The following is a 26,348-nucleotide window of genomic DNA, read 5'->3' as shown; positions in this document are numbered from 1 at the left end:
TATACACAACTCATAAACACATTAAATTATTAGCGCGGGCCCCGTCAAGGGTACGGCCTAGAGTACTGGAACGCGTGGGGGAAATTATATTTAATATCAGTTTTTGAATCAAGCCGGACAGATTTAGAGGGGAAAAAGGAGACCCAGGTAAATATTTAATTTTATAGTTCCTGAAATACAGTAATAGTTTTTCACATCAATTATTGAGTGTCAAGCCTTTAATGTTTATTCCTGCTCCTTTTAGGTAGCTCACGTGGGGAGAAAGTCACTTTTGCTCAGTAAAGAGGCGTTAATGTCCTGCTTTGTAAAGGACCAAGTTTTACTAAGTGAATATTAACCCCTGAGAGACTAGCGGGGACTAGCAGCTTGTTCACAAAGTAGCTTGCCCTGACCGGTCAGAAATGGGCAAATAAAAATAGAAGTATTATTTGTTGTTTTGTTACTGATTCATATAGCGCCATCATCTTCTAGTGCCGTATAAGTACAGATAGTCCCCGACTTACGAACGCCTGACTTAAAGAGACACTGAAGCGGAAAAAAAAATGATGATATTATGATTTGTATGTGTAGCACAATAAAACATTAAGATCAGATACATCAGTCTAATTGTTTCCAGTACAGGAAGAGTTGAGAAACTCCAGTTGTTATCTCTATGCAAACAAGCCATTCATCTCTCTGACTTAAGCAGGCCATACACTGGCTCGATTCACGGCCGTTTCGACAGCAGATCCGATCCTGGGATCGGATCTGCTGCCAATCGCTTGCGCTAAACGCACCCGCCGATCCGATTCCCTCCCGAAATCGGATCGGACCGTCGATCGCGCCGTGCGGGAAATTACCCTCGATCGCCCGGCAGTAGGAGCGCGTCGCTTGCGGCGTACGATTCGGGCCCGATCCGAGCATGTATACATTACCTGAAGCTGGCTCCGGGGTCCTCTTCTCCTCGCTGCACCGCATTTCCGCATGTCCCAGTGTACGCTTATACTTCCTGTGTCACTCCGGTGACCAGGAAGTTGAAATAGAGGGCGCTCTATTTGAACTTCCTGGTCACGGAGTAACACAGGAAGCGCCGGGATGGAGCAAGAACAGCGGTGCGGTGCAGTGCGGAGAAGACGCCCGGGAGCCAGCCTCAGGTAATGTATACGGGGGGGGGACAGGCGGCAGGAGCAGCTGAACAGATTGTGATCGGTTTCAGGCTGAAATCGATTCACAATCTGTTTGCAGTAAAGGCAGCCATACGATCCCTATCTGATCAGATTCGATCAGATAGGGATCTGTCAGCTGGTCGATCTAATGGCACATCGACCAGTGTATGGCCACCTTAAGTTAGTCGTGGAGAGGGCTGTTATCTGACTTTTATTATCTCAACTGTTCCTGGACTATTTACTTTTCCTCTGCCAGAGGAGATGTCATTACTTCACAGACTGCTCTGAAAGAATCATTTTGAATGCTGAGTGTTGTGTATTCTGCACATATTATAGAATAATGCAATGTTAGAAAAAACACTATATACCTGAAAATAAAAGTATGAGAATATTTTCTTTGCTGCTAATCTTCTAGTAATTATTCATAGTACACAACCAATTCATTATATCATATATTTTTTTTTCGCTTCAGTGTCTCTTTAAGGACAACCCACCATTACGTACAGCATGAACATGGGAACAAAAAAATGCAAAACAAAATTTCAAATAGACCTTATAGTTTTTGAGAAAATCAATTTAAAAAATCTTCAAAGAAAAATGTTTTTTAAACTGCCGTTTTGCTTCGGTACACTATACTATATAGAACGTTCCAAGTTCTGCATACATGTTTTACACATTTTAAAGCAAACCGGGGAGCCAGTCCTGGATAAAGGGGGACAAAGGGAAACAGGGGTCAGGGTTGGAACAAAGGGATACAGTGGAGGTACAGATGGAGACATTAAGAGAATAGGGACAGAGGTGACACGGGGAGGGGGGCAGAGATGGCACAGAGGGTGACAGAGGTGGCACAGAGGGGGACATTGGAGATGCAGGGGACAGAGATGTCGCAGTGTTCAGACTTAAAGGACTCCTGAGGTGAAATAATAAAAAAGCAGTTTTAGTTATCTGGGGCTTCTTTCAGCACCTAGATGTCTTCTGAGTCCCTCACCGGGTCTCCCCGCTGGCCGCCCGTGAAGCTATGCGCAGGCTCAGTACTTTACCAATGACGTGGATGTGCTCGGCCAGCCGCACGCACAGGTCGGCGGGCTTACAAAGAACGGGTGGAGCCAACAACCACCACATTTTTCAATGGAAAAATATAAAGTGCAGCTATTCTCACACTGTTACTGGCGGGGTTCCCAAACTTGACACAGTTGGCCTCTGGGTTACTGGGATTAATATTCAGGAAAGTGGGTGAAGCCTACAACAGCCAATCAAAATTCAGCTATTGACTTTTAATTATTAAATTGCTCCCATTCTTACACTGTTAATGGCAGAGGTCTCAAACCTGGTGCAGTCAGTGATTGGGTGACTGAGCTTTAAATTCAGCAAAAATCTATTAACCCTTCGCACTCTCGCATGCAAATGTTCAAACAAATGCATTCACAGATTCACTCATCCAGGCACAACTGTTATCCCTACAGCTAAGTTAAAAGCCGGGGTTTTAGTTCACAGAAGAATGCATTCTTATGCTTAGTCACCTATACTGCACAGAAGTACCCAGGTAAACATAGGTGTCCTAACTCTGGCCCTGTAACATGCATAGTGCAAACACATTCATTGCATCAAACATATCTAGGGATTAGGAGCACACATCCTGACGTCCTCTCCTGGGACAGACAGTGCATCTTACCAATCGCACAAGGGAGCTAACGTTATGTGTCCATGTGCACCATGCGCATACACCAGCATAAGCTGTGTGCATGCTGACAAACACATACAGGGGAAGGAGGGGATGCACTAAATTAGCCACAGGGGTCAGTAACAAGAAAAAAAAAACACATATATCCAGGCACAAATTCAGAAACGAGGGGAAGTCACAAATGGCCAATGAGATTTGATTGATATAATGGGAAAATTGTAACTTCTTCCATTCTCACATTGTTTATACCAACAACTTGATATCTTACAAACTTGGTCATTGAGTGACTGTGTCTCAAGGGTAGAAAAAGTGTAGTGTCCGGGGGACCCAACAACAACAACCACCAAGTACATATCCGAGCAACGCCGGGTCTTCAGCTAGTGTGCAATGAAAAAAAAAGTTGCGGGAGAGAAAACAAACCTCGAAGGAAAGCATAAAGGGGGTCAAATGCTGATATAAAAATAATACTAATTGGAGAGAAAGAGGCATACTTCATGTATCCAGGGCTAAGTCCCTTCTGGTATTTAGGCCCTTGGGTACTCTGGTGGGGAATCCCAAGTGTGAGTGAATTGCAAACTAAAGCAGACCTGAACTCAGAACTTCATCTCAGCTATAAGACATGCAAAGGCATAATAACCTTTAAAGAAAAACATTTGTGTTACAGCTGATGCAAATCCTGCAGTGCGTCTACTTCCTGTTTCATGGAAGCAAACATAGGGTTAACATCCTGTGTTTACCAATTAACTCTCTTCCATGGCAGTCAGCTGACATAGCTAAGGGATCAAATTACAACTTGTACTTGGTCACAGATGAAGGGGATTCAGACAATCTAAAACTGTCTACTGTATTTGGGGTGCATTTCTATTTGTTTTCCTTCTCTCCAGTGCAAGAGTTCAGGTCCACTAAAAGGATATTTGAATTCTGATATTTAAGAAATATGGCAATTTTAGAGGTAGGGCCCCTCCACATGAGGATGTCATCGAATGTATATCCCGTACTCGCAACCCACTCTAAACGAAGGCTCCCGCCCCCATAGATGCAGCGATCCTCCCACCATCCCATGTAGGGATTTGCGAGAGATGGTGAAAATTTCGCACTTATAGGATCTCTGCACCTCCTGGAGGAAGTAGCAGCCATAAAGCATGAAGTATTATTTACTCGAATATAAGTTGACCTCATGTACTGTATAAGTTGACTCCAATATTTGACCCTCTTAAGCTGGAATTTTTTATTGACTCAAGTATAAGTCTACCCAGCAAGATAATGGCTGCACTTGGCACCAGGACGAATTAACAGCTGCACTTGGGGCCCGGAGGGGTTTATTGACTGCACTGCAATACAGTATTGTAGCCATTAAGCCCTCCTGTCCTTTTTTTTTACAGCATTGCAGCCATTATTATCCAGTCCCCTTCTTACAGCCCAGTATCTGTAACTCCTTACCCCCATCCCCCTGCCCCCCCCCCCCCCCCCCCCAGTCCCTTTCCTTGTTATTTTTCGTGGTCAAGACTTTCAGACCTGTGTCTTCTTGGAAAATTGCTGCAAATGGGAATGTCACTATTAGTACACACATTAGGCCCCTTCACAATGCACACGTTGCCGTCTGGATTTCGGCAACGCGTGCAGGAGGCCGACGCGCACGACATTAGAAAGTGCATAGACTGCACTGCCTGATGTTCACTCTGCATGCATTCCGGACCAGTGCGATTGACCCATTCACTTTTAGTACGCGTTGTGTTCCGCTTGCATGGCCATCCGCGTATGATGATGTGAACGGGGCCTTACTCTGCGTGCTTAGTGTTGCCCATGACTCGTGGATAAGTCGACCCTTATATTTTTATTTCATGAGTCAGACCTCAATTTCTAGACTTATAGTCGAGTGTATACAGTAACTCTTTCTAATCTTAATTTTTCTTAATTTTTTTCTTTCCTAGCGGTAACTTTGAAGAAGCAACTTCCATGTTGCAGTCACAGTATACAGAAGGTGATCGGCTTGACCAATCTGTGGACTACCTAATAAGTAGGCTGATGAGTAACGACATGTCGGAGGCTTTGGAAAAAGGTGTGTGAATTTTTGCTGTGGCCACTTGCGAAGCTGTACTATGTTATTGTGTAAAAACTGGTGCGGCAAGATAAGGGGTCTACTTCTTCATGTAACAGAGCCAGTAATATGAGGCCCTATAGGGACTTTAAAGAGGAACTTTAGCAAAAAGGGGGGAGAAAATAAACCAATACATTGAGAAGTTAAAAAATAGAAAAGAGATAAAGAAATGATTGGTATTCGCCGTGTAAGCTGTTCATGTTGTTTGATACACAATGAAGCCTGTAGGTCATCGTCTGTACTAAAGGCCTGCGCAGGTCCAATCTTTCATAACCGCACCCGCAACCCGCTTTCAGGTAAATTTGATACTTGCACCTGATCCGCTACCCGATCCCGCAAACCGCTTTTTCCATTTCCTTCTACAGTCAGCCCTGTGATGTAACCCTTTAAATGCTGTTTTACTTTGAAAAACAAACAAACATTGTGTTAGTATATTATATGCTGTAAATAATCTTTTAGAGCACAGAAAAAATACTGGGTTATATTCCACTTTAAGTAAATAAAACCTTTTTTTATACACAAACAAAGCCAAAGAAGTGTTTTAAAGGTATATATTTTTTTAAAACCTATGTAAAGGTAACAGTCCTGCTCAAACTACAAAAAGCAGAGCACCCACAACCCACTGCATCTAGTGGAAGTGTCGTCGTCCCGTCTACCCCTCCCCCCCCCCCCCCCCCCCCCCCAGGGTGACACTTCTGCCGCTGCAGCTATGAGTTGCAAGGACTAGACCCTGCGTCCAGGCTCATATAAATAATTTTCAGATTTCAGGGTGTGTATACACACACAATCTTCATCCTCCATGTAGTATAAGCGCCAAGCAAAATTGTGTGTGTGTATTTTTATTTATTATTTATTTGTTTTTATAAAGCGCCAACATATTACGCAGCGATGGACATTAGTTAGGGTTACAGACAATATTTAGGGGTGACATACAGCAATATGACAATACATGAATACAAAAAAAGACCAGATCATGCAGCACAGTATGAGTACAAGGCAATGCTTAGTCAGTCACTGGATGGAGCATGGAGATTAGGCAAGTTAGGTTCACTCAGATGCATAGCATGGGTTCACAGTAATGGAGGTGCATGATCAGGTAGAACACAAAAGGAGGACCCTGCCCAATGGCTTACGATCTAGAGGGAGAGGTAAGGACACGAAAGGTAGGGGACCAGAGTTCAGCTGTGGGTTTAGAGCACTTGTGAGGGGGGGTAGGCCAGAGTTTTGAGGGCTTTCTTGAAGATGTTGAAGGAGGGGGCTGCCCTAATGGGTGGAGATAGGGAGTTCCATAGTGTTGGAGCAGCTCTTGAGAAGTCCTGGAGGCGTGCATGGGACTGGGTGATGCGGGGGGCGGTTAGGCGAAGTTCATTGGAAGAGCGGAGTGAGCGGCTAGGTGTGTACCTCTGAGTAAGATCAGAAATGTAGGTTGGACAGGTTTTGTGGAAGGATTTGTAGGTCAGACACAGTGTCTTGAATCTGATTCTGGACTGGATAGGAAGCCAGTGGAGGGATTCAAGGAGGGGATCCGCCGTGGTGGAGCGATGGGAGCAGTGGATAATTCTTGCTGCTGCATTCATGATGGACTGCAGTGGGGCTGTTCGGGTCATAGGGAGACCAGACAGCAGGGCATTGCAGTAGTCAAGGTGGGAAATTATGAGGGCATGGATGAGGAGTTTGGTGGTGGCAGAGGTCAGGAAAGGGCGAATCTTACAGATTCACCCAAAGTGTAATTACTTCTGTTAGAACCTTTATTTGTTAATGATGAGCTAATGCTGAATGAAGGTGCTTGGCAGATCTACCTGTACAACAACGTGTAGGCTTGAGAATAAATATTTTGTGCCAAAATGAACTTGTCTTGTAACGACGTGGGTACGAGTGTATGCGATTAGTTGGACGAGGCTTTGCATCGTGCGGCTGTAATGACCATGAACAAATTGAGTAGGTAATCTCTCATACTACTGGGAGATGTAAAATTGGGAGTTAATTGGCCAATCCAAATTGGATGTGTATATACACCCTAAATTATTTTCTTTATTACAGTAGCTCAACAGCAAAATAAACGATAATTCATTAAGAAAATCAGGATTGCATAAGAGAACAAGGCTTTTAAGCAGGCAGAACAAATATACTGTATATGCACACCTACTCAGGACTTACCAATCAGAATCAAAGTTAATTGGAGCAGATTTATCACAACCAAAAGAAAATAAAAAGCAGCACATACATCAATTTTCACTTTTGCAATAGAATTCCCTCCATTTTGCATGCATTTGTGTTGATAAATCTGCCCCATTGTCCTGTACCTGTCTGGTAATAAAAGCCTGTATTTAATTATTCTGGTCATATGCAGCAAACACATACATTGTGTGCTAGGTGACTGTGGATGCAGCTGCACTGTCTGCCAGCAGATCTTGTCACATGTGGCATGCACACACCGGATCCCCTGCAATCTCCGCCCCCAGGACTTCATGCCAATTGGTGTTGAGCGCTCCTGGGGCTGCCACCGCATTCTCGTCAATTGGCTAGAAGTTAAAAAACCAGAGCAATTTTCACCTCTCAGCACTCCTTCCATCTATTCACCTATAACTTTATTACTACTTATCACAACCAAACAATCCATAACTTTTTTTTCACTACCTATTTGGCTTTCTTTGGGGGTACTTTTTGCTAAGTCACTTTATTCTAACTGCGTTTTAACGGGAATAAGAAAGAAATGGGAAAACATTTCTTAGTTTTAGGCCATTATAGTTTTAAAATGATACATGCTACCGTTATTAAAACCCACACATTTGCCCATTTGTCCCAGTTATTGCAACGCTTAAAATTTTTCCCTAGTACAATGTATGGCGCCAATATTTTATATGGAAAAAAAGGTGCGTTTTTTCAGTTTTGCGTCCATCCCTAATTACAAGCCCATAATTTATAAAACAGTAATAAACCCTCTTTACATACATATGAAAAAAAAGTTCAGCCCCTAAAGTAACCATTTGTTTTTTGCTTTTTTGTAAAAAAAAACAAAAAAAAAAAACATTTTTTAATAAAATAAAAAAATGGATAACTAATGGGAGTGTGGGAGGTCAGGGGTTAATTTTAAAAATAAAAATATGTCCTTTATTGAAAAAAAGAAAAGTAGATGTCATTTTACTATTTGGCCACAAGATGTCCTTGTAGCAAACTTCCGTATGCGTAGTATTACTACGTATGCGTAGTATTACTACGTATTCCGGACGCTTACAGGTCGCATGAACACTCTCACTGTGGCCATCTTGTGGCCAAATAGTAAAACTACACCCTAAAGCATTTTACATATACAAATACATTAGTTTTAAACAATAAATTAACTCATTACCTCCCACACTCCCCATTTTTATTTTTTTTTGTAATTTAAAAAAAAAAATACAATAAAAAAAACAAAAACAAATAGTTACCTTAGGGACTGAACTTTTTTAATATTTATGTCAAGAGGGTATAACACTGTTACTTTATGAACTATGGGCTTGTAATTAGGGATGGATGCACTTTTATTTCCAAATAAAATTTTGGCGCCAAACATTGTGATAGGGACATAATTTAAACGGTTTTATAACCGGGACAAATGGGCAAATACATTTCATGGGTTTTAATTACAGTAGCATGCATTATTTAAAAACTATAATGGCCGAAAACTGAAAAATAATAATTTTTCCCACATTTTCCCATTAAAACACATATAGAATAAAATAATTCTTGGCATAATGTCCCACCTAAAGAAAGCCTAATTGGTGGCGAAAAAAAACAAGATATAGTTCATTTCATTGCGATAAGTAATAATAAAGTTATAGACGAATGAATGGAAGGAGCGCTGAAAGGTGAAAATTGCTCTGGTGTTCAAGAGGTAAAACCCCTCAGTGGTGAAGTGGTTAATGTTTTGCAATGTACATACACGTTCATCTCATCATGTCGCCTCGGGTAAACTTTAAAGAGAAACTGTAACCAAGACTTGATCTTCCTCCCAGTCAGTAGCAGAAACCCCCTTTCCCAGGAGAAATCTATTCCTTTTCTTGAATAGATTATCAGGGGGCTCTGTATGGCTGATTTTGTGGTGAAACCCCTCCCACAGTGTGATGTCAGCGCCTCACAGCTCTGAGGTTCTGACATCACGCTGTGGGAGCCTTGTTGCATTGTGGGAAATAACTGCTGTTTCCAACTGCCAAAAAAAGCAAGCAACATCTCCTTCCAGTCACATCACCTGCCAGCAGTAAAAATGTCACCATGTGATAAATGTCAGAATGTAAATCAGGGAGAGGAAAGATTTTACAATGGTCTAACACTGACTAAATCATTTATATATTATAATTGTAAAAATTAAGCACTTTTTTTATTGCATTATTTTCACTGGAGTTCCTCTGTAAGCTCAGGCTATTACGTATAATGCTGTGAGCGCAGTGTACATGCTGACCAATGCCTACTCTTCATTATTTGCAGTGAGCATCGTAGCAGAGAAGTTAGCCAATCAGTTTGCAGTATATCGCCCAGCTACAGAGCTTTTTGTTCGGTACGTCAAATCGGGAAGAGAGGAGGAAGCCACACAGTTATTACAGGTACGTTTGTCACGCTGTTCATATCAATATTAGTGTTTGAAGGTTTTTGTGACTACTTATGGTCAAGAATTTAGACAGGTTACACAGATTGTGAGGAGATGCCTGCCTGTGTTACAGGCCGACGCTGCCCTTAATGCTATTCTTAAACCAGGAGTTAGATTCGCCAGTAGGAGGGCCCCCACACTGGGGAGTATTTTGTCCCCCAGTATGTTCTCCACCAGTGTTCAACGCCCATGTTGGTTAACCACCCTCGGCTCTTACAGATGTAATTTTTCGACTTGCAATTATTGTATTGTTCATCAATCCACTCGTTCTGTTTATATCTTTTTCTAATGGGAAAATTTTCCCTATGAAACAATACATTAATTGTGTTACCAAGTCTGTGGTCTACCTTATTTCATGCTCCTCATGCCATCTTCAATATGTGGGGTGTACTACTCGACACCCCAGGCAACGAATAGGGGAGCATTATAGGGGAGCTGGGTGGTTGACCATGGAGGTGTCCAATGTAGCCAAGCATTTCAGATTAGTCCATCTAGGCGATATGTCCTCTCTTTCATTCCAGGGTATTGAGCGTGTCCAGAAGCCTATAAGAGGAGGGGACGTGTCTAAACGACTCCTTACTCGGGAGGCATATTGGATCTTTCATTTCGCTCACCGAGGGGCCTTAATGCCAGATGGGACTTGAATTCAGTTACTTAATGTGGGTGTACTTTCCCTGTCTGTGATTTGTTCGATACAATTGCCTGTTCATTTCATCATTCATGGTGATTGCTATATTCATTGCTGCGTATTATTGTGCCGTGTTTAATCGTATGTATTTACATTTTTACTTTTGTACTATGTTTTTATGTATTTGATAACACTGATTGAGGTTGTCCCTCAGTTTTTATGTACACACCTTTTTGTGGGTGGGGTCTGTAAACATGTGTCATTGGGCGTGGCGCCTTTCTATATAAGGGTCATCCCTGTTCACTTGCACCTATGCTATGATTAAGGGCGTGTAGCGTCCGAAACATGTCAGCATGTGGTGATGGATTTTAGCCTGTCATGTACGTGATTCAATAAAGTAAATTTGATTCTACCAACATCGTGCGGAATCCACTTTCTACACTACTGGACTTGGGGTCTGAGCAGCCCGTTTTTCCTGCACTGTTGGTGGACGGAGTCTGTTAGCGGAGTTCCACTTACACAACATGTTTGAAGAGTACATTGATTTTAACCTTTCCCGGACCGACGCAGTACGAATCTACGTCCAGCAGGTGGTGACTGGACGTAGACTCTACGTCGCATTGACCACGAGTCCCTGCCGTTGCTGCTGATTTTGCCGCTCTGTCCCCGCCGCAATTCACTCACCCTGCCGTCTTTATGACGGCAGAGCTCTGTGAGCCGGTCAGGAGCCTTTTTCATTGGCTCCTGGCCCTGTCATCAAGCCAATCCTGTTGGCTTACATTGGTTGACAGGGTCACGAGCCAATAAAAGCTGCTCCTGACCGGCACACAGTGCTCTGCCGTCATAGAGATGGCAGAGAGGGGAGCCTGCGGCGTGGACAGAACGGCGGGAGTGGTGGATTTTTGCGGTGATTCGTCGGGAAGCAGGGTTTTACGGTACCAGCAGCCTCTGGTCCTTAAGGGGGCAGAGGCTGCTGGTACCAAAGTGGTTAAGAACTGACCCTTTTCTGTTTTGTTGTGAATTTCACTGTATTTTGTGGTGCTTTCATAATTTTTTTTCTGCCTTAATGGGAACCTGAAATGAAAAGAAAAATTCATACATGCCTGGGGTTTCCTCCAGCCTCGTCCGGCCTGATTGCTCCCTTGGCGCTGTCGTCCTGGATCTTCTTTAAGTGCTCCCGGTATTACTGCATATGCCTGGCCGCGCACACCGGGCCCGCTACGCTCCCGTCGCCGGGAGCTTTCTGCACCTGCGCAGTGCTACAAATGTCCTGGCACCCTAGACTCCGCCCTCTATGAACCCGCAAACCCCCACCAAACTGCATCGCAAATTTGCTGGCTGGCTCAGCTGTCGCTTCTTCCTTACTTCCCTTGCTTCCCTTGCCCATCATAGGCAGCTACAGATGCACCTTAGGTAGCCAAAGGTGTCCTCAGTATTATGTAGCTATAGGTGCCCCCAGCTGCAGAGGCGTAGCTGTGGGTGGGCAAGGGAGACATGTGTCCCCGGGCGCAGCACTTTGAGGGCGCTCAGCAAGGCCGTTGCACCCCCATGTGCTTGAAAGGCGGCTCGCTGGCTGCTCAAAGTGTCTCTGTTTCTCTCCCTCCTTCTCCAGAGGAGTGCAGAAACATTAACAGGAGCAAAAACAAGGCTATTGGCTATTTAAAGGGGGGCACATCTGGCTATCTGAATGGGGTAAGGTGGAACGTATGGCTATCTAAATAACATTTGACTCCACCCATGACCACAACCACATTCTGATGTGCGACCATACCCATTTTGTCCAGAGGGGGTGCAAAATCTTTGTCCCCGGGTGCTAAAAACCCTAGCTCCGCTTCTGCCCGGCTGAAGGGAGATCTCGTCAGTGGAATGCAGAGAGCTGGGTGAGTAACCGCTCATTTACACTCTTATCAACATTCTGCATAGGGAAGGCAGGAGGGAGGCACTAGGGGAGAGAAGTGAGCCGCCTTTCTATCATCATGCGCCTGTAGGCACGTGCCTACAGTGCCTTATGGCTAATCCAGCCCTGCTCTGGAGCAGTTCCAGGTATTTGTACATCACAGCCATAAATGTGCCCATTCTCTGAACGTAGACAGAGAAGCCGGTCAAGTGTTACTCTCACAGATCCATTTTCTTTATATTGGCATCACCTGCACTCCCTGATTGCTTTTTACGATCTAATTTTGCTTTTCACTCCCGCCTGCGTCACTGGAACATTAAATGACAAATCAGGCTCTTTCTGGCCACTGGCACACGCTGGCAAATTAGCCCTGATGAGGGAACGGAGCCAGGCGCGCTCCTGCCATTTGACTTGTGCTAAATATGAAGCTTAGGCAATGCGGCGTGAGCCACGGGGGACCCGAGAGCTGCCACCGCTGGCGTACACAAACACGTTCTGATAGGACGCCTCTGCCATGCAGGTGGCACACGTAATCCTAGTCGTCCTGAAGAATGCCGGGTATCTATAGTCACCAGTGTCACATGGAGCTCTGTTTATAGATTCTCATCCTATTCAGCAATGTACTCTTAAAGGGAGCACGAGCAGTAGATAAAAATAAAATCGGTACTTACCTGGTGCTTTCTCCAGCCCAGCGTAGGCCGGGGGTTCCCCCAGCGTCGTCCTGGCTCCTCTCCCGGTCGCGCTGGTAACTTAATTACCGGCGCGACACTTTCTGGATGGACACACTACGCGTCATCACCGTCCTGCACATGAGCGGTTCAGAGTTAGAAAACCGAGCATGTGCAGGACTGTCACACTGACCACCGTCATGATGCAGAGCGTCACCGTTTAGGAAGTGTTGGGCCGACATTCGGCCCAGGTGTCGCCGGTAATGAAGTCGCCAGCGGGACCGGGAGAGGAGCCAAGAGGACGCCGGGGAACCTCGATGCCTACGGTGGGCTGGAGGAAGCCCCAGGTAAGTACCAATTTCATTTTTATCTACTGCTCAGGTCCCTTTAAAGGGAGCCTGGTGTAATAGGGATATCTAGGCTGCCATATTTATTTCCTTGTAACCAATGCCAGTTGCCTGGCAGTCCTGTTGGGCTTCTAGCATACGTAGTGTGGGTCAAATTCCCGGAACAAGCATATGGCTAATCCAGTAAAACCAGTCAGAGTACCTGATCTGCTGCATGCTTGTTCAGGGTCTAAAGCTAAAAGTATTATAGACACAGGATCGGGAGGACTGCCAGGCAACTGGTATTTTTTAAAAAGAAATACATATGGCAGCCTCTATCACACTCCACTTTAGCTTCCCTTTAAAATTTGGAGGCGTGTCAATATTGCTACAGCCCTCATAGTCCTCATCAGTCTAATTAGTAAGGAAGGTGTTGCTGCCAACTTGGCTGTAAACGAGGTGTAATATTTGGCCATACATGGATAGATTTTTATTTCCATAGAGAAAGCGCTTCGATTTCATAAAGTCCAATGATGAGCTGATTAAATAAACACACACAAGTTCTTCAGTCCACTCTGACCAAGCAGCCATTCACAAATTAGGATCGGAGTGATGTCCACCACTTCACCCTCACACTTCTTTATTTAACCGCTTGGCATCCAGACCTTGTTTTCCCCCTTATGGATCTGAGCAGTTTTAACATTTTAGCTATTTCCTTATTTAATCAGCAGTAACTTTACCCCTACTTCTTACACCTTTTTTTCAAAACAAACTCCGCTTTCATTGTATGGCGTTTTTCCCTCAAACTATTTTTTTTCTATGCATACTAATGGGGAAAAAGGGGGGGGGGGACACATTTCTCAATTCTACCAATAGTTTAAAAACAAAAAAGAGCTACTGTAGATGTAAAAAAAAAACACATTTTGTTTGGCTATTTCTACCGTTTATCACAAAACTTAGGTTATGTTCCTCTCACAATTTATGGTGAGAATTTTTGATTCTGAAATAATGCTACAGAGTTTACGATGAACAGAGAAAATAAAAGTATTTTTAATTGTAAAAATGAATCTTACTGGCTTAGGGAGCAAATTTTCCCTTTCACCCATTAGTGCTACAGCAGATGGTGCCGGAGGTGTGCACAGGAGCAGTGCCCAACCCTGCACAGCTGTGCTTCAGCTAGACTTGTATCTATGTCCTCGTGGCTTAGATGAAGTCACCAAGGACGTAGACATTCTGTAGTGGTGGATTAAGTGGTTAAAATTGCATACTTACATGCTCAAGCTGAAAACATCTGGTTTAGGGTTTTATCGGGCTCTTCCCTGTGCTTTGACTGGCTTCCGACTGCACTGCTCACTAATTTGCTCCAACCATCAATACAATGCGCCAGTTAATTTTAACGTCTGTGACCCCAGCCGACTAGTTTCGTCACCTAAGTAACTCGTCAGGGACATACACTATGAATAAAGAAGTTAATGGTTTTACGCTTTGTAGGGATGTGTATCTTTTATCTTTGAGGTCAATTGCTCTAAGAAGATCATCGATTGCTTAACCCTCCTGGCGGTTTGCAAAAAAATCGCCAGGGGGCAGCAAATCTTTTTTTTTTTAAATTTTTTTTTTTTTTTCATGTAGCGAGACAAAGTCTCGCTACATGATAGCCGCTGCTCAGCGGCATCCCCCCAGCCCCTCCGATCGCCGCCGGCGATCGGAGATCCGGAGATCCCGTTCAAAGAACGGGATCTCCCGGAGGGCTTCCCCCGTCGCCATGGCGACGGGGCGGGATGACGTCACCGACGTCATCGACGTCGTGACGTCAAAGGGGATTCCGATCCACCCCATAGAGCTGCCTGGCACTGATTGGCCAGGCAGCGCACGGGGTCGGGGGGGGGGGGGGGCGGCTGCGGCGCGACGGATAGCGGCGGATCGGCGGGTAGCGGCGGCGATCGGGCACTGCACGCAGCTAGCAAAGTGCTAGCTGCGTGCAGCAAAAAAAAAATTATGCAAATCGGCCCAGCGGGGCCTGAGCGGTGCCTTCCGGCGGCTTACCCCGAGCTCAGCTCGGGCTTACCGCCAGGAAGGTTAAAGAGACACTGAAGCGAAAAAAAAAATGATATAGTGAATTGGTTGTGCACTATAAATAATTATTAGAAGATTAGCAGCAAAGAAAATATTCTCATACTTTTATTTTCAGGTATATAGTGTTTTTTCTAACATTGCATCATTCTATAATATGTGCAGATTACACAACACTCAGCATTCAAAATGATTCTTTCAGAGCAATCTGTGAACTAATGACCTCTCCTCTAGCAGAGGAAAAGTAAATAGTCCAGGAACAGTTGAGATAATAAGTCAGATAACAGCCCTCTCCACGACTAACTTAGTCGGAGAGCTTAATGGCTTGTTTGCATAGAGATAACAACTGGAGTTTCTCAACTCTTCCTGTACTGGAAACAATTACACTGATGTATCTAATCTTAATGTTTTATTTCTTAGCTGTGTTACACATACAAATCATAATATCATAATTTTTTTTTCGCTTCAGTGTCTCTTTAAGTGTGTTGCAGTGGATTTGCAATAGGCAACGGGTAGGCTCAAAATATCCCAGAAGCGCTGAAGACCCATCTAGCTGTGGGTAACATTTAAAGGGCGAGTCCATTCTTGAGGGTGAAGTGGTGTTCTTCACTCTGAGGATCCTGACTTGCCCACAGGCTGTCTGCTGGTGCTCAGAGCAGGTTGAAAGATGTGTCTTTTAATCAGCTACTCATTGAACTTTGAGCTGAAGCACTTTCTTTCTGCATATTTCAACCTACTGGGGTTTTTTTGCTTTTATTTTTTTAAACTGCGCACCGTCTGTTGTAAATGTTTTTGTCGAAACCCAAAGTCTGGCCACTTTTGGGTTCTGGCCAACTGAAGCGGCCAGTACACAAAATGGCCAAGTCCTGACGTACCTTCCCCACTGCCTCTTACTGACCATTTGCACAGCAGTCTAAGCTTGCATTGGTTTTTCACCCCCCATTGCGCTGTTTTCCTCCCATTGGCCGGCTGGCCCCTGTGATGGATTCACTATTTCCAAATCTCTTATGTGAGCATTTGCTCACGCAAGTCTGTTATGACGACAAACTGCGGTCAGGTCCAGACCCTGATGAGGACAAGGAGCATGCAGATGAGCTTGTACTTCAAGGTGGCAGATGCGCTCCTCCACGCTACAATCAAATTGAGATTCAAATTTTTATACTAGAAGTAACTCCGCAAACCCACTGCAATAAATGACCATCGGTTTGCTTCACTCCTAATTCTCACTGTAACACATGAAACATTTCAGCTTTCTAAATAAAAGTTCTTATGATGATATTCGCTTCAATGTCCTTTTTCTCCACATTGCCTTTAAAGAGAAACCGTAACCAAGAATTGAACTTCATCCCAATCAGTAGCTGATACCCCCTTTCCCGTGAGAAATCTACTCCTTTTCTCAAACGGATCATCAGGAGGCGCTGTATGGCTGATATTGTGGTGAAACCCCTCCCACAGGAAACTGTGAGGACCATGGTACTCCTGGAAGTTTCCTGTCTGTAAACCTCGTTGCTTTGTAGGAAATGACTATTTACAGCTTTTTCCAACTGCCAAAAACCAAGCAGCGTCTCCTTCCACTGACATCACCTGTCAGCAGTAAAAATGTCATCATGTGATAAATGTCAGAATGTAAATCAGGGAGAGGAAAGATTTTACAATGGGCAAACACTGACTAAATCATTTATACATAATTGTAAAAATGAAGCATTTTTTTTTTTATTTAAGTATTTCCAATTCCTATAGGGGTCCACTTTAAAGGTCCTTCACCTCACATGGGTGTAGGGAAATCCTCCAGACGGAATGGCTGACCAATCACAGACAGCAAAAGGGCATCTATACAGTGATATCTCAACTTCTCTGTAGATCCTGGCTTCTTCAATCCTCACAAGTCAAATACATAAAAGGGAATAAAACCAAGTATACCATAGCGTGATCCTATAATGTATAATGAAATAGCACCCTTCTTGTGAGAATCACCAGTGCTGAAAACCGATTCCCAGGACATAAGATTGCGCTCATCACAGGGAAATGCTGACCAATCACAGACCAGCTTGCCGGCTTCTATATGTTCTGCGGTGGGCATTGGCTGCACATAACCATGGGCGTCCGCTGAAAATTTTCCAGGGGGAGGTATGCGGCCCACTTAGAGCGCTGTGCCAGAAAATGGGCGTGGACCAGGATGTGGGTGTGGTCATGGGTGGAGCCAAATTTACATGAACTTAGCAATGGTGGGACATTAGACTAGGACTATAGTAAGAATTAAACTGCAAACGCCTCTAGCACAGGTGCTGCCCCCCCCCCCCCCCAGTTTAGGCAGTGACAGGTGCCCCCTAGTTTAGGTAGTGACAGGTGCCCCCACTCACCATGTCACAGCAGGCAGCCCAGCATAATAGTGGCCTAATTACTACAAAATAGCCCAGTCCCTGGGGGGGGGGGGGGGGGGGTGTAAGCCTACGGTCCTTAAGTGGTTAAATACATTGATTTCCGGGACCAATGAAAGTGTGTGTATATGGAGTGGGTTGGCTAGGGGGCGCTGGTCATAGTGGCCTGGGCAGTAAAAACTACAAATCTGGCCCCGAGTAAACAAGGTGAGATGTGTTCCTTTTCAGCTCTGTGCTGAATGCTTTCAAGTCCTATCAGTTCTAGTGCTCTCTACAGGTCCTCTTTACAAGCCGCAGCTCCCTCATACCTCCGCTGTTTATCCATCACTTTACAGTACGTGAAAGACACTTGATTTTCCCCAGCTTGTCATCTAAACTTTTTTTTTTTTTTCCCCCTCCCCAAGTTCAACTTTTGTGTGTGTCTCTCCCTCTCCTTTTCTCTCAAGAATTGACTTGTACTGAAAGCCTTTTATAAAACAGATTGAAATCAGTCCTTTTGTATGCGTAAGTGTAGGTAATTATACTTTAAAGAGAACTTGCTTTGTACATTTTAATTTTTATAAAGAAACGAGCAGTTATCTTCCTGACACCTTATTAAATGTATAATTAACCTTATGATCCCAAACTCACTTCTGAATGCTTGGCAGTATAATTGGAGACGGATAGAATTCTTTCCCTCCCCCCCTTCTTTCTTATTTAGTTCTAAACCGCAGTTCTTTGGTCTTCTGAAGCATTTGGGTTTTTTGTTGTTTTTTTTCCCCCTCTTCTTTTAAACAAACCTGCGGTTTACTGTGCCAAGGACAAATATATGACAGATTGGCATGATTAAGCAGCTACTGTATTCCTTTGTAAGCCTCCATTAGGCTGTGGCAATTCTTCTGTGTACTAGAAATGGCTTTTGTTGTACTGGGTGTCCTTTTAGTGTAGTTTTTCTTTTAAGCTTGCACGTGAAATTGCCGTTAAAGTGACCCCTTCTCTCTCCCCTCCCCCCCATACCGCCCCCCCCCCCCCCCCTCTCACTCACACGCACATGCATAAAGAAGTTATAGCGAGATTTGTTATATCCAATCGCTCGGCATGAGTCTAATAGTACAATGGAATAGTTTTTTGTGTGCAATGAGGCTGCTACAGATAAAAATCCCTGTGTTAAAGTTCTGATCACATGACCAGAAGCAGTGTGATTGAGGGAGACCGGTTTCAGGTGGCTGTGGGGGTGGGCTGAAGCTACAGCTTGGGTTGTGTTATGCCCCGTGGGGGGGGGGGGGGATGGGCGGCGCCCTAAAAAGTAAAACACTTAAAAACAGGTTAAAGGTAGGAGGAACGTACCTCGGGATGACTCGTAGTTTAGGGTAATAAAAAGATTTACCAGTAGTTTATTTAAAAAAAATAAATAAAAACAATGCGTTTCATGGCAGTCGACCTGCTCCCTCAGGAGTTAGGGCTAGTGTAGCATGGCTAGGAGCGCCTGTGAAATAAGCTACCTTTTTTTTTTTTTTTTTACCCTAAACTATGTGTCATTCTGATGTAAGTTCCCCTTGAACTATTTTTAATTGTGTTATTCGTTTTGAGGCACCTCCCTCCCAAGTTACATTATGCCCTCCCTACGGAGGTGGTAATTAGTTGGGCGAGATAAGTCTGCCCCTTTGGTCACCCTAACTACACTTTGCCTGGAGAGTGACCTAACCGTTTCAAGAAGTGTCTGGATAGTGTACTGGTTTATCTCCTGAGTGTTACGCCGCTCAGGAGGTTTTGCTAGTTTCTGTCCCCAGCTTAACCTTCGTGGCGGTATGGACGAGCTCCGCTTGTCCATGACCGCTAGAGGGCGCCGCTCAGGCCCTGCTGGGCCGACTTTAACAAAAATTTTTTTGTGGGGGACGATCGCCGCCGATGCGCCGCTACCCGTCGCGTAAGGGCCCCCTCCTGAGACCCCTGCGCAGCCTGGCCAATCAGTGCCAGGCAGCGCTGCGGGGTGGATCGGGACTCCAGATGACGTCATCACGATCGTTGCCATGACGACGGGAGAAGCCCTCCAAGAAATCCCATTCAGAACGGGATTTCCGGATGAGCTAATGCGCCGGAAGCGATCAGAAAGGGGAGTATGACGCCGCCGGGAGGGGGGAATCATGTAGCTAGCGCTAGGCTAGCTACATGGTTTAAAAAATAAAAGAAATGCTGCGCCGACACCCTGGCGATCTTAATAGAACGCCAGGGTGGTTAATTAATTTGATTTATTGCCTCCAAAACCTTAAGCTAGCACTAGGCTAGCTAGTACACATGTCCGGCACCCTCCCTCATAACCCCCCCCCCCCCCCCCTGGATCCAGCGATCGGCGCAGCCTCCCCAGACAGCTCTGCTCTTCACTATGGGGAGGATTGAACATGAGGTCATGGCGTCGCCGACGTCATGACGTCATGCCCAGACCCGATCCTCCCCCTAGAGAGACCGGAGCTGTAAAGAGAGGATGTGCCGATCGCTGGATCCAGGGGGTGGGGGGGCAACGAGGGAGGGTGCCGGACATGTGTACTAGCTAGCCTAGTGCTAGCTTAAGGTTTTGGAGCAAATGGATCAAATTAATTAAGCATGGGGGACTCCTGGGGCCACCGAGTGGTATGCCCGACACAGTGTCGGGCATACCGCTAAGGAGGTTAAGGGCACCGCCTCTGACATGGGAGACCAGGGTTCAAATCCTGGCTAGGGTCAGTACCTATTCAGTAAGGTGTTAAATGCAAGACTCCCTAACCCTGCAGGGAGGCCTCCTGAGTGCATCCCAGTGGCTGCAGCTCTTGAGCGCTTTGAGTTCAACAAGAGAAAAGCGCTATACAAATGTTCGGATTAAGTGTACATTCGCTAGTGTGAACGAATGCATCACACCCAAAGCTTATATGCCGTTTCTGCCGTTTCACAACCTGGGTTTGAAGGGTACTCTTTTTATTGGTATTATATATAACATTTGCATGACATACTCCACCATAAGGAGCTCCTCTTTCTGGGAGATCCCAAGTTTTCCAGATCTCTGCTGTGTTATCCCACTGTTCGGTCTGCAAGAGAGAAGGCACAGACTGAACTCTTTGGAAAGATTGCAGCCTGTAGACATGGCAGTCTGTGGAACAGGAAGTGACCTGTGTCTGGGCTCCAGACCAGGAACTTTAAAAAGGAAAAAGCAGTTCCTGACATTTTTGTCCTGGTACGATTCTAAAGGTGCTAGCTAGTACACATGTCCGGCACCCTCCCTCATAACCCCCCCCCTGGATCCAGCGACTATAGTCTTTGGAAACTGAAAGATCACAGACCAATCTTACCACCCTTCATGTAGTATGAGAGCCATACTCTACACAGTCTTTTCTATGGAGCTGAACTCCCCATCAGAAAAAAATCTTTGCAAGATGCTGCACACACAGATGCTGTACAGACACAAAAGATCAGTATGTGCAAAAGATCCGTTCCTGCCAAAAATCCATTGCTGCAAATTGCAATGATAGTCTATGAGATCTGCAGATCATCATACACACATGATTTAACTGACATTCATCTACAGATCAGATCCACCAGGATGGATTTTCAGATCTGCGGATGATTGCTTGATCTGCAGATGAATGTCAGTTAAATCATGTGTGTATGATGATCTGCAGATCTCATGGACTATCATTGCAATTTGCAGGAATGGATTTTTGGCAGGAACAGATCTTTTGCAGATACTGATCTTTTGTGTCTGTACAGCATCTGTGTGTGCAGCATCTTACAAAGATTTTTTTCTGATGTGGAGTTCAGCTCCATAGAAAAGACTGTGTAGAGTATGGCTCTCATACTACATGAAGGGTTGTAAGATTGGTCTGTGATCTTTCAGTTTCCAAAGACTATAGTCTGATGTGTGTATGAGCCTTAAGCTGCATATCATTTTCATTAGGTTTGCAGCAAACCAAAATTCATAGCGTGTCATCAACCATCTCTGTCGGGGAGCCTCTTGCAGTATTGCAGTGGATTGCCTACACATATCTAGAAAGCATCTGTGCCTGGAGCGGCTGTTTAAGCACGCCATATGTTTTTAGGTTGCTTAGCTTCTTCATGCATCCTTTGCCAGATACATGGGTTTAAAGAGAACCTGCAGTGAAAGGAAGATAGACTGCCATATTGCTCTCATGTTTTAAAATACTATTTGCAGGTCTGTGACATTAATCTTTTGGCTTCAGCCTTGGCACACCTGCGTACAGCTGACCATGTTGGAGTGAGGCACAACTGCTGGTCTGCATACTTACTTATTCTGGGTATGCAATTTAGAAAGTATTAAATGCATAGTGTTGGCACAAACAAAGGCAAATGCAATAGTTCCTCCTAGACGCCTCTCAGAAGCAACAAAAGTGGAATGAGTTAGTTTCAGGTCTCTGTGGATGTGGCTGACTATTATGCCTGGATTGCTCTGTGGGTGGGGCTGACTATTATGCCAGGATTGCGTCATCTCTGCTTAATTACAAGCCCTTATTTGGTAACATAACAATAATATACCTTCATGACATGCATATTAAAAAAGCCAAGTCCCTTAGGCAACTATTTATGCATTAAAAAAAAAGTTTGTATTTTGTATTGTCTTTGTTTGGTAACTGGGGGGGAGGAGGGATTAGCTTTATAAATTTTCATTCAAAATTTACCGAGTGTATTTTTACCTTTTTACCACTAAATGGCGATACAAATGGTTACCAAGGAGTGTTAGTTTTTGTTTTTTTACATCACTTTACTTTCACTGTTATGAATGGACATGGCCCCTGATCGGGGTCATGTCCATTTCAGGCACTTGCGATTGGATCTGAGAACATTAGTTCCCCTTCCCTAATCGCCGCCGCGTAAAAGCCAACGGGAACGAGCGCCATGAGCTTGCACACGCCACGGAAACACTGGTCGTGTATACGCTTCCAGATAGACCAGAGCGGCTCCTATGTGGACGATAGGATTTAGTGGTTTTAAAGATTATTATTTTATATAGCGCCAACATATTCTGCAGCGCTTTACAAAGCAAAGTTAGACAACACGGGGAACATAGGTACAACCAAAACTAGGTAGGTACTAGGTAAGGAGACGTGGGGAGGAATGGATGAGGCAGTGAGCCTTTGCCTCTGATTACACTGTGAACAGATAAGTAAACGGGGGCTAAAAAAATGTTATAAGCTTGTCTGAAAAGGTGCGTTTTAAGAGTGCGTTTGAAAATGTCCAGGTTTGGAGCATGACGTACAGGCTGTGGAAGAGCGTTCCGAATGAGGGGTGATGCGTGTGTAAAGTCCTGGATGCAAGCATGAGAGGAGGTGATCCGCTTAGAGGCCAAGAGAAGTTCTTGGGAGGAGCGAAGGTTGCGGGAGGGACCATATCTAGAGATTAGTGAGGAGATGTATGGAGGAGACAACTCGTGGAGGGCTTTGTATGTTAGAGTCAGGAGTTTGAACTGGATCCTCTAGGTAATGGGCAGCCAGTGGAGAGAACGGGACAGTGCGGCTGCATCATATTTGTCTAGCCTTCTCCACAGGCCTATACCAGCTCTGCATCTATGTGCTTACATAGATCTAAAACAAACCACAGCTTGCATTGGGGCTCGGTGACCTGGCTCATTTAATGTCTTTCTTTTTTCTTTTACAGAGATGTAATTCAATTATGGAACAAAGAGGATTGCTAAGACGGAAAATTTCCTTGCTTATTAAAAGCGAACAGGTAGAGTGATTTCATTTACTCAGAACACATGCATGTTAATAAAACACTTATTAAAGTGAAACCGAGGTGAAAATTAACTGATGAGATAAACAATTGTATTTATCCTCCTACTCCTATAAAAAAAATTTTTTTTGATATCCCACCATTTTATTGTATATTTAAAGGGTATCTGAGATGGCTATCAGGGGTGTTTTTATACTTGCCTGGGGCTTCTTCTAGCACCATGAGGCTCGTGGGCTCTCTGGCCATCCTCTGCGGTCGCTCTGTTATCTTCTAATCCTCTCCGGTAATCTGGCCAGTCTTGCGCTCGTACGCATGCGTGCTCCCGTGCCCTGGAGTGTTCTGCGCAGAACATTCCTGGCTGCGGGAGCGCGATAAAGGTGGTGGGGGGGGGGGGGGGTAAGCCATGCATGTGCAGAAGAATGCGGTCAGCCGGATTATCAGAGAAGGTTACAAGATATCGGAGAGGGAGGCTACAAGCTACACATGTGTCCGGAGGAAGCCCCAGGTAAGTATAAATACACCCCCAATGGTCATCTCAGGTTTACTTTATTAACAATTACGAAGTAGATTTACATTTTCATTGTCTCTACTCAATGGCAGTCTATTAAAGGACAACTGAAGTGAGAAGAATGTGGAGGCTGCCATATTTATTCTCTTCTAAACAATACCAGTTGCCTGGCAGCCCTGTTGATTGATTCAAACACTACTGCAGCCAAATCGCACACCAGAAACAAGCATGCAGCTAATCTTGCAATAATGTCAGAAACACCTGATCTGCTGCATGTTTGTTCGGGGTCTATGGCTAAAAGTATTAGCAGAGGATCAGCTGGACAGCCAGGCAACTGGTATTGCTTAAAAGGAGGTGACAGGTGCTCAGATTAGACAATTATCTGATATTCTTACTGACAGAAATCGCCCCGTCCAAGTTATCTTGTGTTTTTATGTCACATGTCACATGTCGTCACCCGGCACTCACTATGCAAATTGCAGAGATAAATTTGCATAGTGGGTGGCCACGGTGGTGCCCACTATATTGCTGTTAAGGTTTCCGTAAGAATACTGGTGGAGGTGTTTGTCTTTGAGGTTCGGTGCCAGCGGGGAGGGGTCCTTAGTGTTATGTGTGGTTGGTTTGAGGTTAGGCAAGACCAGGTGATTTTAGGGTTAGACCACGCTGGGGGTCCTAAGTGTTAATCGACGGGGAGGGGGGGGGGGTTAGGGTTAGGCACCATCAGGGATTGGTTAATCTTGGGGAGAGGGAGGACTAGTGTTCAGAAAAGATTAGGTTATAGTAAAATATCGGTAAATATTACCAATATTTTACTATCAGAATTAACTAGTAGGATATCAGAAATGTTACCGATACTCTATCAGCGGCTATCCGGGGGCCCTTTCTTACATGTACGTTGCATTAGGTTACAGCCAAATAACATATAAACACCACACAGTTTCCAGGGCGGGGGGAATAAGGCCTCGTTCACATCAGGGCCGTTTCTGTGCGCTTTTTACAGTGCACTGCCCTGTGCGATCAGCAAGGTATTTATTTTCCTATGTAACTAAATGTAGCTGGTTCACATCTATGCGCTGCGCTGAGCAGCGTTACAGAAACGTAGGGTTGCATGCGTTTCTGTGCGTTGAGCTGGAAAGCGCACGTCAATGCAAGTGAATGGGTGCGCTTTTTTAGCGCATAGAAGCGCGTACAAGCGCATGCGTTTTTTACCCCTAATTGGAGAAAAAAATACATTTACATACAAAAACAAAGTTTTATTGACAACTGCTGCTGGTACAACAAGCAAAACGTGCTTTAAAGAAGCGCAGCACAACGCACAGAAACGTGCACTAAAGCGCGCACAAGCGCATGCGTTTTTACCACGCGCTTTCACACGTTTTTCAGCGCAGCAGATGTGAACGAGGCCTAAACCTAGAACTCTATCGCTTCAAGGCAAGAGCACTAAGAACTCCATCACTGTGCTGCCCTGATGTCTATACTGGCGGGAACCACACCTAGATTCTCTTTTGACTTTCTCATGTGATCTGTCGCATGATGCTGAGTTATCAGAGAAGTCACTTTTCTTGCAATGTGAGGAGAGTCTCCTGAAGGGGGGGGGGGGGTGTACAATGGAGACACAGCACAGGTGGTGGGCACAGAGGAGTATGTGGCTGTGTAAGGGGAATGAAGCAAGAAGAGAGCCTATAGGATCATAGAAAAGCATGTTGAAAAAGAGTGCAAGGCAGATGTGTAGGCACCTATTTAAAGGATATCTTAGCCCTTACTAAATTCTGAAATGGATGCCGTGTGTGTGGGGAGGTGCGCATAGGCTTACCGCAACTCACGTGGACCGGCGTCTTTCTCCGTTCATTAAAAGGTCCTGGTGTAGCACTTTGGCCCGGCCCAGCCACAGTATGTCCTCTGGAATACGCTCGCACTCCTACTGGAAGACAAGGCCAGTGTGCGTGCCTTCTGACCCAGACATACTCTACGTGCATGCGCATTATGTCTGCTTGGGCACCTGAGGGCACACACACCGGCCACGTCTTCCTGCGGGAGTGCAAATGTACTCCCGGGGACATTCTGCTTCCCCAGCGCTATACTGGGACTTTTTATGAAGAACGGAGAGAGACTGCTGGCCGCAGGAGGTGCGGTAAGCCTATGCGCACCTCCCCGCAAATACGCATGGTGGCAATTTCAGAATTTAGTAGGAGCGAAGGTATCCTTTAAATTGCCTATGTGGTTGATCCGGCTCTGATTGTAATAAGCTTAACTACTTCAGCCTTCAGTCGTTTTCACTTTATGCATCCGAGCAATGTTCACCTCCCATCACTTATCTCATCTACTTATCACAATGAACTGATCTATATCTTGTTTTTTCCGCCACCAATTAGGCTTTCTTTGGGGGGTACATTTTGTGGAAGCAGGAGATTTGGGCGCATGAGACAAGTGGACAAAAAGGGCGCCCCATTCACTCCCATTATAAATATCATTTAATGGGCGCCGAACAGGGAGAAAAAAGGCGCCGGAGATTATTAACGTTTTACAAACGGTGCCCGAAGATTTTTAAGGTTTTATAACTGTGCTTGTGAGGATTTAACTTTACAAAATGACCCCGTGACGAATAACGTTTATAAAGATACTAAATCACTA

General features: G+C 44.9%; 1 protein-coding gene across 1 annotated transcript in view; it reads left to right on the top strand.

Moving 5' to 3' along the window:
• Nucleotides 1-26,348, top strand: part of LOC137504869 (leucine-rich PPR motif-containing protein, mitochondrial-like) — a 68,023-nt gene that overhangs the window by 29,249 nt on the left and 12,426 nt on the right. Inside the window, exons 5-7 of the mRNA XM_068233464.1 lie at nucleotides 4,758-4,885; nucleotides 9,389-9,504; nucleotides 23,135-23,206. Of these exons, the coding sequence (XP_068089565.1) occupies nucleotides 4,758-4,885; nucleotides 9,389-9,504; nucleotides 23,135-23,206 (316 nt within the window). The remainder of the gene's footprint in view (nucleotides 1-4,757; nucleotides 4,886-9,388; nucleotides 9,505-23,134; nucleotides 23,207-26,348) is intronic.

The sequence above is a fragment of the Hyperolius riggenbachi genome, chromosome 4 (genome assembly GCF_040937935.1).
Source record: "Hyperolius riggenbachi isolate aHypRig1 chromosome 4, aHypRig1.pri, whole genome shotgun sequence".
NCBI classification, from domain to species: Eukaryota; Metazoa; Chordata; class Amphibia; order Anura; family Hyperoliidae; genus Hyperolius; species Hyperolius riggenbachi.
This window is presented reverse-complemented; position numbering and strand designations above follow the sequence as displayed.